We start from the raw sequence: 19,366 nt of genomic DNA, 5'->3' as shown, positions 1-19,366 counted from the left end.
TTTGGTTTTCGGTGTTTGATGTGTTTTTTTATTTTTTTGTTTTTTTTTTAAGAACTCATTCAATACCAGGGAAGTGTTGTCGTTTTACGTCACCTGTCCGGAGCCCCGGACCGTCTTTCAGGCGCTATTGGCCCTCTACGTCAAGCCCAGGGAGGCGTCACTTTTTCGGCCACATTTTTTCGCGAAAAGCTTGTGAGGGAGGGACTCCACTTTTTCTGTTTTAGCTTGACTTCGTTGTCGCTGAATAAAATGTTCACCAACCTCTGACGTGTTACCACTTTCGCTCGCTAGAGGGCGCCGCGAGCCCAACCTAACTGTACCAAGCGGTTGTTTCTCCCACGTCTCGCTCCGTGTGGGTCCACTTGACTCCAACCTGGAGCTTCACCCCGCCGCCTGCCGAACATTCGTGCTGACGATTGGAAACAGCCAAGCCGAACACTGACGCTTTGGCCGTACTTTGTGCGATGTTTCGAAATCACAGTCATTTACATGTGACATGTTGCTGAAGTAGAACATCCTCAAGCGTCGTGGGGACACCAGCAAAGGTGAGTTTTTTTTTTTTTTTTTTAAATTTACACTAGACATGTCCATTCCAAGTTTTTTTTAATGAACTCATTTATACTTTTGAGTTCATTTTTCTTCTCAAACAAAGAAGTGATTGTGTTACTGAAATATCGTAATCACTCAAAAATGGACGCAATAGTTTATACTATAGAATTATGTCTGCTATTTCCATGCTGTTTTATTGCAATACTAAAACTTTTTTTACACGACAGCCTAATGTGACATTGATGGCATAGCTGCTTGTTCGTTTTGTAGGATTTAAACAATGACTGTCATTTTTAATGGTATAATTGAATTATTTTTGCATGTCACTGTGTGACTCCATCTAGTTTTACGTTATAGCTCATGTTTGTATGGACTGTGTCAATCACCAGGGTTTCAATTTGAAAGCCATTTTTTTTTCCTCATCAGATCTGATGAAGATGATGATGATGATGATGATGGTGATGGTCAGGGCCTCCTTTGGGAAAGGTCTGCAGATGTGTTTGCTGCTCCTGCTGGTGGCAAAACTACAGGGTAAATATCCATCACGTCCACAAAATCGCACTTTTAAAAAAAGGTTCATACGAGTGCATCTCAACGCACCAGAACATTGTAACGAACTTCATTTGTTTCGGTCGTTAAAGTCCCGCCCAAAAGTGAAACAGATAACCTGTGTTTGTAATTTTAAAAAAGCACTCATACAATTTCAAAAGTATTACTTACAGATGGTTTGCTTTTGGGAAAAAAAAAAAAAAGTTCCCTATCCATGTTACTGCACGTAAAACTGGACGCAGCAGTTCACATGCAGCAAAGAATCCCCAATAACAGCCCAGGCTAAACCCGGCCCCCTTTGACATACAGTACAGAACTTGTTGAGCTATATCACCTCATAATTTCCGAAAAAAGCAACTGCACTACTTTACAATTCAAGCAAGTTTTTGCCTTGCTTTATCTGGTGCTATTTTAGGGCTTGAATGGAAAAAAACAAATAGATGCTTTTGTGAATAATGTGATTCTTTGAATGAATAAAAGATTTTTTTCTTCCTACCTAATTTCCGTCCAAAAAACGTGTTCAGCATTCAGTGTTTTTCTTTGTTTTTTATCGACTAAATTGTGGATTAACTCTGGAAGATCCGCGTGGACAGAATCTGTTTTTGGGCTTTTGACTTTTTGAGTGAAATCGTTTTTGTCCCGATGATTTCTCCGCCCGAAGGTAAGGTGACAGCACCGGAGCGAGTGCGGGCCGCCGTGGGCGAGCCCTTCACGTTGACCTGCGCCCTCTCCAAGGACAGAGGCGACAGCGTGCGGCTGGTGCGATGGCTGGACGCGAGCAACCGGACGCTGCTGGGCTACCGGCCGGGCAACAGCGACAGCGTGAGCGGGCAGCAGCACGTGGAGCTCACCCCCTCCTCCAAGGACACCTCGTCCGTCACGATCCACAGAGTGAGCTTCAGGGACGAGGGCTGCTACACCTGCATCTTTGACACGGTCCAAGCCGGCGCCAAACAAGGCCGCACCTGTCTGACCGTCACCGGTGAGTAAGGCCCCGATATTATGTACCCCCTGGGATTTGTTTCTTTTTAAGCTAAGTAACCTCCCTAACCAACACAGAGCAAAAACAAATACTTTGAAACTACATTATCTCCAGGTGTATTTTTTTCAGAAACTTTCTTTTGATTTTTGTTTGTTTTTTGGCCCATCTGCCAAAACATTGTCACTAATGGTTGCATCCATATAGAATTTCTTAAAACACGGCAAACAACGTTTGGAAAAGGAGTCACTCTTGTCCCATTCAGCAGTAAGTTGCTTCGTATTCCAATTAATTTGCTCATAATTTGAAAAGAAACATGTACTGTTCCTGTCACAGCATCAAAAAGCCTTCAATTTGCTCACATTTGCAAGAAGCCTTTTAAAATGTCACTTATGCACTGAAGTGCTTTCACGTACCCTCTGCGGTACGTGTGCCGTATCCCCAATTGAGACCCACGGCCTCATACAGGACATTAAAACAAATTGAAGTCATACTGTAGTAGTTTGACATTTACAATATCAGCGGAATTCTTTTTTGCCTCGATTCTGAAAATACTTCTCACGGGAAATAACGGGTCATCATTTTCCACAGTTAAGCCCTTCTGAATCTCGCCCAATCGAAACATCGCTTCCAAGTTAAAGAAAAGAACGCTTTTGTCTTTAATCGTCAAAGAGTGTTTTAAATCATTGTCACCAACCGAAATGCGTTGGGAGGAAACAGATGCCATTTTAACCTATTAATCGTCCGATTAATCTGTATTATTTTCTGCCCAAAATTGGCTTCAGAAATAAATCCATTTCCAAATGACATTCGTTAGCCTTAGTAGCATCTTAACTCAAGTGATTTTTCATCATTATGTTTTGCATATGTGTTGGATGGAATTAAAAGTCGTCCATGTATTTGTTTTTATTTTGATCAACAAAGACACCCATTGAACATTAATGAAGTCCAGAAAACAAGTGCACGCTTGCTGTTAAAGTCATGAACACATGGAACAATCCTGCGTTTGAGGTCCGAATGAATTACACGCACGGTGACAGGAAAGGATGTTCACCACGGGAGAAGTTGAGATCCTCAATTTCAAAGCTGTTTTCCCTGCGCGCTTCCCATATAATATCTGCTGCGGGGCCTCCTGGGTCGTGAAAACACATTCCTTTGAGTATGAAAAAGCTTCACATTTGCCCGAGAAAATCAGACCAATCACTCGCCCTTTTCTTCATTTTCTTCATTTCTTCATGTGCTCCATTTGACACAATGCTGATATTGAATAGGAAGGTTTTAGGGTTGCCATGCCGACTAAGACTTTAGGGTGGATCTCTTCTTTTGCCGTTTGTACTTTAAACAAATGTTTTTCACAGTGAATAATAGAAATTGAAACAACATTGATTCTTTGAAGTGCAGTGAAAATCTTTTCACTAACTTTTTAACGCCACACAATGCAAATACATGTGAAAACAGTAACTGAGGCCCATTTTGAAACCATGGATATTAATTGAAATTGATATACTGGCAATGTTTTACATCGAAATCGACACGTACGAAAGGTTTTAAAAGGGTTTCTGCGGGTGTCGGCAAATCCTTTTGAATGCTGTGACGGGAACAATAGATTTTTCAAATTAAGAGCAAAATAATTGGAACATAAAACCACTCGTTGCTGTTGTTTTCAACCAACTACCCTCTGCAACCTGTGCAAATTATTTTTGGATGGAAAAAAATACTTTAAAAGGCAGAAAAGTTTGCAAAGGAGACATAACACAATCCAGCAATAATCTGCATCATATTCCAATTAATTTGCTCTTAACTTGAAAGGAAAGCTGTACGACTCATGTCACGGCATCAAATTACATTTGGTGATATCTGCACACACTGTTAACACCGCATTTCATATAAGTGGGAAAGCAGTAAAAGAAGACATTAGGGAGCTGAAATTTCACCTAGATGGTGACTAAATGTCAAAGTTCAACATGGCATGACCGCTCAGTCATCACATTACCAGGAGTGCGCCATCCCTTGGCTAAAATACTGCAAGAATGATGTGGAAGAGAATGATCCAAAAATGGACAGAAACTGCACGGGGGTTAAGCTTGATGTGTACTATATAATACAAAGCCCAGAGAATCAAATGTCTTGAATGAATGAGAATATTCACAGCCATATCCCCCCCCCCCCTTTTTTTTTTATCCACGTTACCTTTCCCACAAAAACGCCTTTGCAAAAATGTGTACGAAACGTATATAAATGCCATTTACGGTACTTGAACTTTCAAACGGGTCAGTTTGACCCTCTCCATAACAGGAGGGTTCAGAGTTATTTGTAGTCGTATCACACGCGTATCAAGTGTCATGTATGTCCAAGCTCTGTAAGGTTTCCAGATGAAAATATTCTTGGTTTTGAGCGCTGGACAAGCACGCTGCGGCCCGGCCAGATCTCTTCCTAAAAGACAAAACGGGGCTCACTCCACTAAGCGGAAACAGCTGTGGCTCATTTGCTTTCTGTTTTGGGCACATATTTTCAAAATATTTGCACTGTAACCGCTCTCGGAGAGGAGGTCCCATGAGCGCAGCTGCCGCCGCTAGACAGGTCAAAATCATTCAAAAAAGGTCGGGAATAAATAAATAGTCAGGTTAAAGAATTGCAAAGGGTCAGGGCGGAGGCAAAGTAACAAAAACAGGATAACGACGTGCAAATGCGATAAAACCCGCGCTCGCCGAATCGACGCTTGGCAGCTGGCAACGCGCTTTTGCTGAAGATTTCTCATTTGGACTCTTCTCCCCCTTCGCAGCATCAGTGACGGCGGACAGAAACACCACAGCAGTGAGCGGGAAAAAGGCGTCCCTGTCCTGCTCTTACGGCCTCCCCGAGAAGGTGCGGCAGGTCAGCTGGCGTTACGCCCCATCGCCGGGGGGGCCCCCCTCCGATGTGGCCTCCTACGCCCAGAGGAGCGACCCCGTGATCGAACCCGCATATCAGGGGAGGGTGCGGCTCAGCTCCTCCCTGTCGGACAGCACGCTCACCATCCAGCCTGTGGCCATCCGGGATGAGGGCTGCTACACCTGTCTGTACTCCACGCGCGGGGACGGCCCAAAAAGTTCCACCGTCTGCCTCTCCACTTATGGTGAGCATGCAAAATCGTTCTATTTACGACATCGCTTTTTTGCAGAAAAGACTAAATAACAAAAACGGAATGAATTACCGGTTATATATGTTTTCATTTCGTTTCAGGTAGACTTGAGACCAAAACATATATGGGTAATATTTTAAGGCTTTTTTTTTTATGACTTAGGCCGGTATTTGGGGGTTGGCAGTACATAGTATTTTACGTCAGAAAAATCTCACAACATACTGCAAAACAAGTACAACATTCAACACTCGGCTTGCTAGAATAGTGCACCACCACAACAGTCACTGGCCTGGGGTGTTTACGGGTGGAGGGTGCCCCCTGGTGGCGAGTAAAACCGCAAAATCAATACTTTGATAGCGTCTTCTGCTGTCTTCTTTTGTTTATTGGGAGATCGCCCTCTAGTGCCCGGTAAAAAAAAAAAAAAAAATCAAATAAAAGGATACAGATAAGACACACAACATTTCATAAATTTCATAATAGATTTAATAATTTTCATTAAAAAATGAAGAAATCCAAGTTTTTTGAACGGCATATTCCCACGAAATATGAAGAAAGAAATGTTTCAGACGAAAACAGAATGTTTAAAGCTACGCTCTACATGAACTAAATTAAAAACAAACCTTGTTCAGGCTTTGCATAAGATGAAATAATAATACGTGAAAATGAAGGCCATGTCTTATGCTGAGCTTCAAAAATCACAAGCATATCAAATCACATAACAAATCCTCTCTTTATTGATGGAAATGTTTTTCTGCCACTGTCTTTCTTTATTATCCCTATAGCAGACGGCCAAAATGCCTCTTTGTATATTGAAGTTTTCTGACCCATGCTAAACTCACTCGAGCATGTGTGTTTATTTGGTCATGTCTCGATGCGTTTCCCTGTATGTTACAACAGTCTTTCCCAAAGACATGCAGAAACAAACAATAGCTCACACGCTAAGCTAGCGCATGCAACGATGCATGTTTGTTTATTTTTGTCTTTTCAGTCTACATATCCTCAAATGTTACAGTAAGGTTACTTTTACACATTAAAAGGTATAATTAGGATGCTAAGCTTATGTTAGCTGCAAAAAAAACACGACAGACTTGAAGAATTTGTACCATTTGTGCCTTTATTCATACCTCGTTACGATACAATGTTGCGATAGCCTCTGTTACATAGACGTCAAACAAAAAAATAACATGGCTAAGCCTATGTAAGCATGATTTTTTTTTTTATGTTTCTTTTCTAGCCATGTAGCCTTATATTTATAAAAGCCTCTTTCACACCTAAAAAACCCACGGAAAAAAATGTACTTCAGACATAAACATCAAGAGTATATACACGGCTAGAATTGCCAAATAAAAGCGCATATCATTAGCACGTTAGCTTAGCATTTGTGGTGTATGTATGGAAGAGGTTATAATTCCTAACAAGGTGGCTAAACAGAAATGCCAAAAACAAACAGACGTTAACGTTATCGCCGTTTCCTTTCGTTCCAATTTGAGCATTTGGGCTCTGTGCGCGGGTCGAAAAAAACCCCCCAAGAAAAGCAAGCTCCCCTCTGACTCTGCAGGAGCATGTCTGGGTCTTAAAGCAGGAATGTTGATCTCTTCTTCCTGGCTCACTTTGCCAGGAATCGTAGCGCGGCGGCGCAAATGGTGCGGACCAGGTCCCGAAGCGTGACTGCCGTCAGTGTTGTGGGCGCACAGTGGCCGGCCTGTGTGCTTTGTCTCCGCTTGGCTCTTCGGTTCCCACTCCCTTGCTCACTACTTCCATAAACACATGTGCTTTTGTTTGAAACACTCCAGCACAATACAGTAGGTGTTTCTATTTGTCCAGTACCAATAGCGTTTGGATTGTTCTCTTCCACGAGCCCCTGCCTCCCTTCCAGTGCTGCTAAAGATAACGCGAGACCTCATGCTGCCCATGAGCGTTCGCAAAAGCATCATACCTTCTTTCCATTTTTGGATATAGCGGTTATTTGTAGCCCCCTAATAATATACTGTCAAATTTCAACTATGAGCCGCATCGCCGTGTAAGCCGCAGCGGCAACAATTGAGCAAAGCATCCATTTTGGTCAATGGATAAGCCGTACAAAAAAAGGAATTAAAAATGAGAAATTACCAGGAAATTCAAAGGAAAAATGACGTAAGCCGCTTGGCGTAACGTCAGATATTTACATAGAAAGATGGTATATGGAAAGGATTTTTTTATAACTTTTTGTAATTAACTACCTGCTCACAGCATCATCCTGTCTTCACATGTCTGCGTGGTTAGCACCAACAATTTTTCAACATAACACTGACAGAGTACTGCACACAAAGGTAGCAGTTCAAATATAAACCAAAACTTTGATAGCATCTTCTTCTGTCTCCCTTTGTTTTTGATTTCTTATTTTATTGAAATGCCACAGATTCACATCTTTCCAGTCAGTTCTATTTAATAGTTGTTTCATAAATCGACACTTTGAACAGATACACTCTTTTGCTTTACCGGTGGATTAACTCAGAGTGAAAAAAAAAAAACTGCAGAGGCGCCGCACTGGAATATAAACCGAAGTAAATCCTTTGAAGAAAGTTGCGGTTTATAGTTTGAAATTTACGATACCTTTATATATGGAAAAATATAAATAATACAGTGCATATATAAATGCACAATCACTAACACAACAACAACAACATGGTAGCACAGAGCAGAACATTACAAAGACTGAGGCGAACTTCTCAGTAAAATCCTGGCCAGTTTCGAAAGGTACACTATTCCAAATAACTGCGGCCAAATAAAACGTTGCTGCCAACACAAACGTTCCAGTCGACGAGTTCACCTCGGAACAGCAAATTGAAACCAGGCAGAGATTCTCTTATGGATTGCTATTTGGAATCCACATATCCAAACCTGCTCGAGGATCTTGTAGCTTGTTTCTTTTTCTCCGGGTTAATCCTGCAACAAGCATATTGCCGTTACGTTAGATACACTTGCTCAGCAGGGCTGCCGTCAAAGCCGTCTTTATCGAATTCGAGTCAGAGTCACAACGGGCCGAGTCCTAGTCAACTCATAGTCCAAATGAAAGCAAGTAAACCTTAAGCGGGGAAAAAATGTATCTTCACGACAACAGAAGTTCGACGTGATGCAAAATGTCTTGCAATTTGTCTTCTTATGGAAGCGCCGTAGGTAATGTGGTTTTCTTTTATGGCGTTACGGCCGTTTTACTGGTGGGTTAAACCACGGTTTATAACCCAGCTCTTGACTGCCATGACTTGAAAGAAAAAGCGCCAAGTGTGCTTTGGCGCTTGCAAACAGGTGAAACAATCAAATGGCTATTTTGACCATCTGAAAAACTTTATTTCTCTTTGAAGGACTATGTTGACCTTTGGAAATAAAAACACAGCTGGCTTCAGTCACTTGCTTCATTTGCTTGAAATATTTGCAAATCCAATGGCCGAGTTCGAGATTTTTTTGGGGGGTTTTAATGCACTGTAGTTAACTCTCCATGCTTGGTAGGACCAAATTTTATAAGCCAAGGAATACGGTACTTTTTATGAATAACAACATAATTGGCCTGCGTTAAATTGCTAAAAATATTTTGAGAGTCCAAGGGCGGAGTCTGAGTCGAGTCAGAGTCAAATACCAAGGAGTCTGAGTATGTCGGACTTGAATACTGCACTCCTGCTGCTAAGATCCAAATCAAGCACCAGATTGACGAACAAACAAAATAGTTAAGCGGTTTTTATTCATCGCGGCTAATGTAAAAAAGTGAAAGTGAATGAAATGACAAAGGTATTAAATCGTGAGAGCAATGTCTAACTCCAACCAGCAGAGGGAAGCGTGCCGTGACACCGTGTTGGAACAGCAGCGTGGCGGCTTGCAATGTTTTGTTTGTGTGTCAAATCCGCTGCTTCGCAATCTCAAATCACAGCCTAACTATGTCATTTTTATATATATATATATATATATATTTTTTTTTTTTGTTGTTGTTTCACACGCCCGAAGAGTAATTTCAAAATCCTGGTAATACATTTGAAATAAACCCTGAAAGGTCACTTATAAAACAAATTGAAAATGAAAATGGACAATTTTATAGTTTTAATGAACCGTCATTCCGTCACCGAAAACGTATTTTTCGATTGGAGTTACTATTTAGTAGTTTACGGTAATAACCCGACTGTACGTTCATTCACCCTTCTTCTTGTCTCTGTACCAGCGCTGCCCAGACCTCAGGTGAGCTACAAAAGCACCTCGGCCGGCATAATCGAGGCCAACTGCAGCGCCGTGGCGCGGCCCCCCGTGGAGATGGTGTGGAATGTGGAACGGGACAACCGCACCTTGGGCCCGCCCGTCACGACGCAGCTGCCACAGGATGATGGCACCACGCTGGTGATCAGCACGCTGACCCTGCGCTCCGGCCTGCTCAAAGACGTGTCTGTCAAGTGTCTGGTGCACCACAGGGGCCTGGAGGCCCCCATCGCCGTGTCCATGAACACCAAAAGTCAGTCTCGAATATTCTCCTGCTTAAAACGTCGTGACACCTTAATGACTAGCATAGTTAATGCACCTCCAGGAAAGTTCCATCCCTCGACTAAAATACTGCAAGTAGAATGTGGAAGAATTTGTCCAAAAAATGGACACAGTACTGCACAAGGGATATAGAGCAAAAACTAATGTCCACTGCAGTAGACACGAATGAAAAACTAGGGACCTGAAATTTCACTCAGATGGTGACATACTGAAATACTACCAAGGATGATGTGGAAGAAAATGACCCCAAAAAATGATCAAAATACTGCACAAGGGTTAAACATGCAGTTACTGTTCTAATGTATTTTTGTTATGTGTTTTCGAGAAAAGTTTGTTGGTAGTAACTAGGATTGCAGCTATTGACTCATTTGGTATTTGGATATCCTCCTGAAAATTCTATCGAATAATTAAGTATTTGGATTAGATTAAAACCTTACTTCTGAAAACAATAATAATTTCAATAAATATCTCCCGATTTGGTATATGAAACAACGTGATATTTTAACGACAGAAGCGATTTTTTGCTAAAACATTGGAGCCAGACTTGTTTGTTTAAAAGTAGTCAGTAAGAAGAGCGATCGCGTCATCGAAGTCGTTTATGTGTATTCCAAGTAATCCGATAGCTCCTGCCAGCCAAAACGGGCTGCTTTAGTGTTGCTAAAGCTGCTAGCATCTAGTTCTGCTCACCATTGCTAGCGCTGCTAGCCACTAACATTCAAGCACTGCTGGCCATGTTTAGTGTTTTTAATTAGCATAGTTATATCAATCGAACTATTCATGTCACTGTCAAGTGCTCGTGATGTTGGTGATGAGTCAAGTCAGCAGTTTTGCCACGACACACTACCTAGATTTACTTCAAAATAAAAGTAAAGCAAAGCATTATTGACGGTACGTCATTTGGGAAATGAAGGTTTATTTTTGAAATGGGCCTTCTCATCGGGTTAGCATCGCGGTTAGCTTGAGTTTTTCCTGACAATGCGCACGTGTAAAAACGAAGACGAAAAAATGCCTTGAAGATTTTATTTTTGTTTTAAACCATTTTACTCAACTTATGTGGACTCATTTCACCCCTAGTCGCAACAGTGTCAGGCTCCGTATATCACATCCCGACGCTAAATAAACTTGTAAAAGGGCATCGTAAGTATTGATGAACGTAACGCCGCCTAAAAAGAAAGGGTGTTTAAAAAGTTTAGAGCAGAGAAGGACCCTTGTTGAGTTTATAGGCTAAAGCATGTACCGTTTCCTCGCAGTCGGGACGGCCTTGGCCATCCTCATCTCTGTGACCACCGTAGCAGCTCTGCTGGTGCTGGCCCTCTGCTTCTGCCTCTGGAAGTGCTTCCTGCGCAAAGAAGGTGAGCCCGTCTTATAGCGAAGGTCAAACACACAGCATATTAGCGATACAAATGGTTGGTTCGAGTTCCATTGTATAATTTGAGAGATACGGATGCATTTATCTGACTTGGCTTCTTTTGCTCTTATATTGACTTTGCCGGCGTTTGTTGCAGCTGACTGAAGACCTAAAAGTCACCTCGCAGTTTCACTCCGATCCCAGCACGGAGGGCCGACATTCACACCGACATTCACAGGGTGCCAATCGCGATCCTTTTAAGGAGCGACAACCTTCCGACACTCATCATAACGTGTACGTCTGACTCCCGTTCAAACATTCAAAAGCAAATCTTTCTGCTCACTTGCGTTACACTCCATTATATTTTTTCAAACACAGAATCAGCCGTTAACACGAAATGTTTCGGGTATTATCGGTCCTTTAGGTGCCAGAGTTGTTTTTTCCCCAAATGTTCATTTTGATATCACTGTTTGAAATGTTGTTTGGTGCGAGTTTGCTTTGGTGCCTAAAGGGTTAAGACATACTGTAGTTGATAAGAAATTAGCATAGGAACATGTATTTATTTTTGTTATATTATTATTGTGTGCTTTTTTAGTGTTTGAAACCTTAAAAGCAATCCATTTAGAAAAGTTCCATCCAACTAGCTTTTCAAGTTGCATATATATATATATATATATATATATATATATATATATATATATATATATATATATATATATATATATATATATATATATATATATAGTGTTTTATACGTAAAACACTGGGCCAAAAAAAGATTACGTAAGTGCCATTGAGTTGCTGTGTTTGAAAATGACACCCATTTCTCCGAATTGGCTCTCGCTTTTGAAATAATACCTGTTTTGACTATTAATAAAGTGGTAATGGGCAGTTTTTGAGTAAATAATCGCTGTTTTGATGAGTAATAGATTGATAATATATGTGTGTTTCAGTCATCTGTTTTTGTGTTTGTTTTACTGCCAATTTTGACTCGTCGTTTTGCGTGATCACATGAGACGTGATTTTCAAGCTGTCTGCGCTGACGATTGCTGTCTTTCATGGTAATACTTAAAAAAAATTGCAAGAATATTGTATGAACATTCTTGACGGATACAGCTTAATCAAATCTGCAGCATAAAGAGAATGTCATAACCTGAACCTTTTCAGCATTTTTTCACATTTTTGAACTCGCTCAATCTTGTTATGTGCCACACACGAGTTACCTTTTAATTAATTCACGTTGACGGGCAGATATATTGAAAGCATAAAACTGGGAAGGCTGTCACTTACTGAATAACAACATATGGTCTCGCTCAAATATCAGAGTTGGTGAAAAAAGTCATTTTCAGACTCAGCAGCATCAAGGTCCTCAAAAACTGTTGAGAATACGTTGAGTTAGTTTAATTAGGCGCCGCCTCTAAAAAGATGAAGATTGTTAACTTCAAAACACACTTTTGTCTCTTAAGGGTGGTTATACAACACTGACCTTTTAACACTGTTATAGTCATTACAATGACTTGATTATATATGAAAAAAATGCGCAATGGGCTATGCTATGTACTGTATCCCTACAAAGAGCACCTGTAATCCAAATAAAGACAAAACTATGACAATGTGCATTGTTACTGAAAGTGATGCAAAGTCTAGGATAATAAAAATATATTTTCAAAATATATCCTTCAAGCTTAATTTGATTTGAAGTTTGCTTTGTGCCCCTTGCACTGAATTCTTCAAAAAATGGAAAATAAATTCCATTGTGAAGTGCGAAAGGTGGCAGCCAGATGGCTTGTCAGCTTTCATTCTGAACCCTGTGAATGATTGATTCCACATGGAACAATTTTATTCTGGAAGTTCACAGTTTTTCTTCCAGATTTATATTCTTGATGCATCCTCCGCTGCGAACGCCCGTTATCTCTTAACCACCAATGGCAGTCAAAACAATTGCTGGAAACGTGTAAAGACTGAGATCTACATAGTACACAATCATGCTTTCATGGCATTAAACTATTTCCACCATTTCAACTTCTTTGGGTGTGGTTAAAAAAAAACAGCTGATGCACTGAGACCTTCAATTTTAAATGTATGTGTGTGTGCATTTTGTTGTTGAAAAAAATCTATTATAAAACATTAATTGAATTGATGTAATTAATAAGAAAAATGTCATATATGTGTACACAATATACCTTTGGCGATTAGGTTTGGTTTTTGGGTTAAGGTTTGGGCGAGTCTGGTTAGGGTTAAGATGACTTTCAGTGTGAGACCACTTCGAAACCTCCCACACGTACAGCGCATACTTCACATTCAACATATGTGAGCTCTCATGTGTATTGATGACGCTTTCTCTTTGCACAATTCAAAAGCCGCTATTGAGTAGACTAATGGAATACATTACGTCGCCTTCGAGAGGTTCACACAATCCCAAAGTGCGCACATTTGCATGCTTTGTCCTCACTAATACTTTGTCCTCAAACAAATACGAAAAAGAACGAATGGGGACAATGTGTGTTGTAATTGCTTCATGTTGTGGATGCCTGCCTGCCCCCACGTACACAAGAGAGCTTTATTTGTCTTTTCCTGCAGGCGAATCGACCTTGAAGAAGGTCTGTGCTTTCCGACAGCGCCCTCTGGTGGATCGTTGGCTGTATATAAGAAAGAAAGAAAGAAAACGAGATAGATAGAAGGATGGATGGATGGATGGATGGATGGATGGATGGATGGATGGATGGATGGATGGATAGATAGAAGGATGGATGGATGGATGGATGGATGGATGGATGGATGGATAGATAGATAGATAGATAGATAGAAAAAATACAGTACTGCAATGGGATAGATAGCTAATTGTAAAGTTGCAGTTGCTATGCTACTTTGCTATGTTATATACTTCCAACTGTCCATAATTCCATTAGTTTGTTAGAGGGATAGCGTTGTCCAAATAGTTGGACAAACTATTTCTGGTTGACTTGAAGATTTCAGTGTTTAAATATGCAATTTTTTATTGATCTACTGTTCGGTGCGACAGTTTTACAGAATACTTAAATTAGGAGTGAGAAACAGCTTGAAGTAACAACTGTGCCTGATTTAGGTCTTATTTTTCGGGAACAGGTGCGAAGGAATACATTAAAAAGGGATTTTCAAAAAGAATGTAGTCAAAGATTCAATATATATTTTACATTTTTAAATACAGAATTCAAGGTACGTTCTAATTTAACTTTTAGTAGGTAAGTAAAAACTCTTCTACCAAGTTATTAAAATACTAAATGAAATACAAGGTACAAATAACAGAAACATAAATGCAATAAAAAGTAATAACTGTAATCTGTTTCCCTGAAGCTGTCACAAAGCCTGTGGTTTACCTCAAGACGCTTTAGCACGAAAGTTGATGAGTCAAAGGAAAGTGGACTTGGTGATTTCGTCAGAAACACTGTGACTTTGCACTCGGTGCCTCCAAAACAGGAAGTTACATCTACTTGAGGCCTGCTGATAAAAGCATCAGGTGACAAAATCACATTTTCATTTGTAAAATATTTGCATGAAAAATGCCATATGTTGTGTCTCCATGACAAAACAGAACATAACGTACATGCGGCATATCCAGGATGTATAAAATGTCAATAGACATGTTTCCATATGGTATACATGAATTTGTTTAACTTATGTATTTAAACATCCGTTCATAAAATAATCAAAGTGTACGATGAAGTTTTTGAACACAGTGCTCTATAAGCTATGGAATAACGCAATGTAACAATACACCCGCAAATAAATTCAATTAAGAGCAAAAATATGTTAATTACCTCAAGACGTAAAAATGTTTTTACAATTATACACCAAAGATAACAGCAAACTGCCATATATAAGATGTGCCAGTTTAGCTATTGTGGTGGCGCTTGAGAAATAAAAAAATATTTATTTATAAATGTATTGTTGTGATAACGCTTCATGACAAGCATATATTTACATGTGACACATTTCTCCAGAAAGTTTGTCATGTTGCGGAAATTTACAGATATAGATGTATGTATACAATACAGTAATTATTATATTCCGACGATTTAGTGTTCTCAACCAACCTGAAGTAAATTGTAAACACATTTAAGACTTAAAATACTTAAGTAACACACGGCATAACTGCCTAATGTATTCTGGTAAAATATGAGTTCATTTCTAGTTTTGTTAACATTGGACAAAAGTGCACTAAGTAGTCAGAAGTGCCGCTTTTTTTTTTTTTTTAACACATCATGAGTTGTAGATAGAGTTGACACGTTGAACATAGCTGGCGTAAGGCTCCACTTCCTCTACATCCTCCATCTGAAAAAAAAAACAAACAAAAAAACCATCCAGACAAATAACTTGGTGTCAGTATCGAAACATGAAAGCACACTTGAAAAAGGAAAAGAAACTTAACCTCAAGCGACGTTACCAAGTTCGAAACACCTACGGGCTCAGATTTGGACGCTGAGCGGTTGGCGGGCAGGAAACTCCTGGGGAAGGAAAAAAAAACAACTGATATTTTCTAACTCTTTAATCACCTTATGAAGGTTAAAAGAAGATACTGTAATTCCCCTAATATTAACTCCACTCAAGCTGGAGACGGCATATCTTTTACACGATTGTCTCTTAGTAATATTCTTGTGCGTGGAAAGGTTGTACTCGGACGTTGGTTCAGTCTGCTTGCTTCTTTTGTTGAAAATAACAACCTCAGCGAACACGAGCTGCCGTTAGCTGCAACAGGCCCCGCCTGCTAACAGCCAGCCGACGTCCGCCCTCCAGCTCGTACCGTTACCGTAATCAGTTTAACAAAGAATACCGCTGAAATAAAAAGGCTCATTTTGGCCTCAAAACCCGGCCTTTGTGGCCGACTGATTCAAATTCATATTCTTAAGTTAAGATGGAATGAATTTTAAATAAAATAATTTATTTTATTAAAAAAAGTAAGAATAAGTAATGAAAAAATAAAAGCTGATAAAGACAATACATAGGAATTCTCACCTCAGCTTGGTTTGCTTCTTATATATAAAGAATGAGAATGCAGCCGGGACCAATAAGACTGACACGACCATCAAAATGCCCACCACACTATAGGGAAGACCTGTGAAGGGAAAACCAAAAAGTAGTTGAGTTTTCAAAAGGGGCATCCGGTCAAACACTGAAGTTCTATACCGTTGCTATAACGGGGCCAGAGCATGCAAACCTTTTCGATGCATTGGTACCAACATCTTCTCTGCTTGCCAAAAGAGATGGTTGACAACGCACGTCACATTCTTCACGCCCCGGGGTACTTTCAGCCGGCTTTCCACGGAAAACAGCCCGCCCAAATTCCGCTTGGTCTCCACGGCCAAAGCGTTCCCGGCGTGGCGCCACGTGATGTCGGCGGCCGGTTTTCCTCCCTCGGCCGTGCACACGGCCACCGCGCTGTTGTTGTCACTCGGCTCCAACCAGGAGGCGATACGAGGAGGAACTGGAAAGAAAAAAAAAAAAAATCACAGACGCCGCGGTCCAGAATGATGGCAACGACAGAGAGGAACTTTTAAATAGGCCGGGGAGGGGCGAATGAAATCAAATATTTACATGTATTTTTTTACATTTAATATCAAATTGGTTTTTTTCCCTCCTTTTCTAACATGGCACTAATATAGCCTTGTGAAAATGTGCACCTCACCTGTGACAGACACGCTGATGTTACAGGCGTGGGTTCCTCCGGCGAAAACCGTTTCGCACCTGTACGTGCCCACGTCGCGCTGGGAAAAGTTGGGGATGCGGAGTTCGTAACGGGACTTGGAGGCCCAGTCCAGGAACTTGCCGTCAATGCAAGTGTCCGACTTATTGCCCATCATCCAGCCCACGTGACAGCGTTCGTGCCCTACTCGGTCTACTTTCCAGATGATGTAGATCAAGTCGCTCCGTGATGCGTCGCTGCAGTTCAGCCTGATTTCGCCGCCCACGTTGAAACTTAGGTTGACCACTGTCGAAAGTCGGAAGAAATCATCTTCGCAAAGATTGAAAGTTACATACAGCTTTTTACACATGTGTATCATTTGCTTGTACGGGTGTGCCAAATATTAAGATAAATGGAAAAAATTAGTGAATTGGAAGTCTGCTTCTAGCTCACTGCTTGCTCATTCAAAAAAAAAAAGAAAAGGGGGGGGGGGGGGGGGCGGGCAGACATGCAGTCAGCTTCTTCATCTTGCTTCACTCTTCTTTCCAGCCTCTGTAAACATTCTGACTCATAACTGGAGCTTTATCAACAGAACTATTTACAGTGCACTTAAGTACTACTGAAAAAAATACCGAATAAATACCCTTGAACTGATATGATATGATCACAACCTTAATGTAAATAAATAATGTTAAAAAGTCAATCATAATAAATGAAGCAAATAAAACCACAGTATTCCTTCTTGGTGCATGAATCACTTTCTGGTAGTGTAAAAATCCAATAAACTCTAAAGTTAAAGAAATGTGTCATGAATACACTATAAAAACACAATATAAGAAACTAAAAATAGTAAATTAATATTAAGACAACAGAATTAACAATAAGTAAATAAAGGATCATGTTAAATGAATAGAGTGCCGACCTGAGTCTTGAGTCCAAGCTTGGCACAGCAACAAGAGAATGAGTGCAGAAACCCCAAGCGGCTCACTCATCTTCATCTACCCGCAGGACTTGAAAGCATCTTCTCTGGACTGAAGCAGGTGCCGATTGAAGGGGAGGCACAAAGCCCATTTGCAAGGCACAAGCAGCCTGTGGTCAACTGTGCTAATCCCTCCCATCTTCCTCCTCCACAAACATCATCATGTGATCATCACAGGAAGTTGACTGCTGGCTCTTTACAGAAAACAACTACAGTACTTATGTTGCTATCTGGAAAGATCTTAGCGTTTGATGAATCCACGTTTAAAATAGCACCCGATATTTGGGAGGATCAAAAGCCTTCAATCTGTTTTGTGCTTCGGATGCTATATTCAGTATTTTAGCATTCAAGTTGCTAGCTTGCTGCATGTTGGCACATCATACTTCTGTGTCTAACAACCAAGTAGTCAGACCAAACGTGAGGTGAGTGTTTCTGGTGGTACGTTTCCCACGTGGGACCTTTATGTCATTTATGCTGATTGATTTTTAGTTTTACTTGGGGAAAAAGTGCTTGCATTCAACATTTGATGGCCGTGTGAATAAGTGAAAAAAAGCAGGTCACTTCAGGTGTTTTCAGTGATTACTCACTGGGGTATGCATCGCAGGGGGTATGCGGAAACAGTTTAGAATACATTATTATTAAACAAAATCAGAACAGTGCTGTTGAACTGTCATTCAAGATAGCATTTAGCTAGAGCTAAAATAAAAACACAACAACCAGTCGTCAGATGGACCAGCGATTCAATTTGTTATGAAAAGTTTTAGGGAAGATTTTTATTGCATATCTTTTAACAGAACCGTAGTGCCCCGGTTTTGAATTTTTAGAATCTCGTCTCCCTGTATGTTCCGCAAATAAGAAAATAAATACATCCAACACTTGCTAATTTGTTATATTTGGTTTATCTTGCTTCATATGACATGTTATCATTTGATCAATTCCTAATTGAAATATAGTAGATGCACAGCAATATATAAAATCCTTAAGAAACTATTATTACTGTTTGCTAACATTTTAACAGTTATATTTTAAATGTAGTGTCTGACAAAGGCATCAGTTTTCCTTGTACTCATTATGCTGTATTGCTATATATTAGCATTCTAACTGTTAGCCTGTTAGCATTCTATCGCTCGTCATTTGAATTGGTACCCAACGAAAGGGCATGATGTCAAATCCTTGTCATACATAAATGTTTTAGCACTGCTCGGGTTGCTATGTTGTTCCACTGGGGGTTTAGGAAGTTGATTCATTCTATAGCAAAACGTCTGTTATGAAACAATATTTTTGCAAACACTGTCAATGTTAGGATTCCAACTACAGGAATGTAAGCATACTAGCTATCCACTTTCAGGTCAAATATTACCCAACAGCATGAAAAACAAAACAAAAACAAACAAACAAAAAAAACACTTGTCAATCTGTTTTCAGCACTTTATGCAGTTTCTATATGTTAGCATTCCAGCCGTTAGCTTAGTTTACATTTGTACCATTAGCTGCCTCAGTAATTTATGTGCTTTGTGTTTTTTGCTGTGCTGAAGTTTGCGTACAAACTCATTTCTCACCAATCGCTCAGGCTGCTAGGTGACAGCATGTAAGCAATTTATCATTTCTCATTTCAACTCATTTTACACCAAAGGCCGAGATGTCCTGGGATTAACATCATGAGTCAGAAGGTTTGTGAATAT

At 40.3% G+C, this 19,366-nt stretch overlaps 2 protein-coding genes across 10 annotated transcripts; one reads left to right on the top strand and one right to left on the bottom strand.

Annotated features, from left to right (window-relative positions):
- Positions 1-394: 394 nt before the first annotated feature.
- On the top strand, positions 395-18,485 carry LOC148423356 (OX-2 membrane glycoprotein). Of its 7 annotated transcripts, XR_015865617.1 has the most exons (10): positions 395-545; positions 976-1,080; positions 1,760-2,080; positions 4,860-5,192; positions 9,385-9,669; positions 10,949-11,050; positions 11,204-11,340; positions 13,627-13,646; positions 14,380-14,542; positions 17,714-18,479. XR_015865617.1 is itself a non-coding variant. In XM_088414979.1 (7 exons), the coding sequence occupies exons 2-7, from the start codon at positions 981-983 to the stop codon at positions 11,209-11,211; spliced, it is 1,149 nt and encodes a 382-aa protein (XP_088271105.1). In that variant the 5' UTR covers positions 395-545; positions 976-980; the 3' UTR covers positions 11,212-11,750. The 7 variants fall into 7 exon arrangements, 1 of the variants encoding a protein (XP_088271105.1); XR_015865614.1 differs by lacking the exon at positions 13,627-13,646 and having other exon boundaries at positions 9,385-11,050; positions 17,714-18,485; XR_015865616.1 differs by lacking the exon at positions 17,714-18,479 and having other exon boundaries at positions 9,385-11,050; positions 14,380-14,562.
- On the bottom strand, positions 14,191-17,828 carry LOC148423357 (cell surface glycoprotein CD200 receptor 1). 3 transcript variants are annotated; one of them, XM_088414980.1, is made up of 6 exons: positions 17,628-17,828; positions 16,709-17,011; positions 16,241-16,507; positions 16,039-16,138; positions 15,455-15,530; positions 14,191-15,357 (listed from the first exon to the last, which is right to left on the bottom strand). In XM_088414980.1, the coding sequence occupies exons 1-6, from the start codon at positions 17,701-17,703 to the stop codon at positions 15,286-15,288; spliced, it is 894 nt and encodes a 297-aa protein (XP_088271106.1). In that variant the 5' UTR covers positions 17,704-17,828; the 3' UTR covers positions 14,191-15,285. The 3 variants fall into 3 exon arrangements, with proteins under 3 accessions (XP_088271106.1, XP_088271107.1, XP_088271108.1); XM_088414981.1 differs by having other exon boundaries at positions 15,470-15,530; XM_088414982.1 differs by having other exon boundaries at positions 15,488-15,530.
- Positions 18,486-19,366: the final 881 nt, after the last annotated feature.

The sequence above is a fragment of the Hippichthys cyanospilos genome, chromosome 5 (genome assembly GCF_059441005.1).
Source record: "Hippichthys cyanospilos isolate Australia breed blue-spotted pipefish chromosome 5, RoL_Hcya_1.0, whole genome shotgun sequence".
Taxonomy (NCBI): domain Eukaryota; kingdom Metazoa; phylum Chordata; class Actinopteri; order Syngnathiformes; family Syngnathidae; genus Hippichthys; species Hippichthys cyanospilos.
Note: the sequence above shows the minus strand (reverse complement) of the source record. Positions and strands in the feature narration are given on the sequence as shown.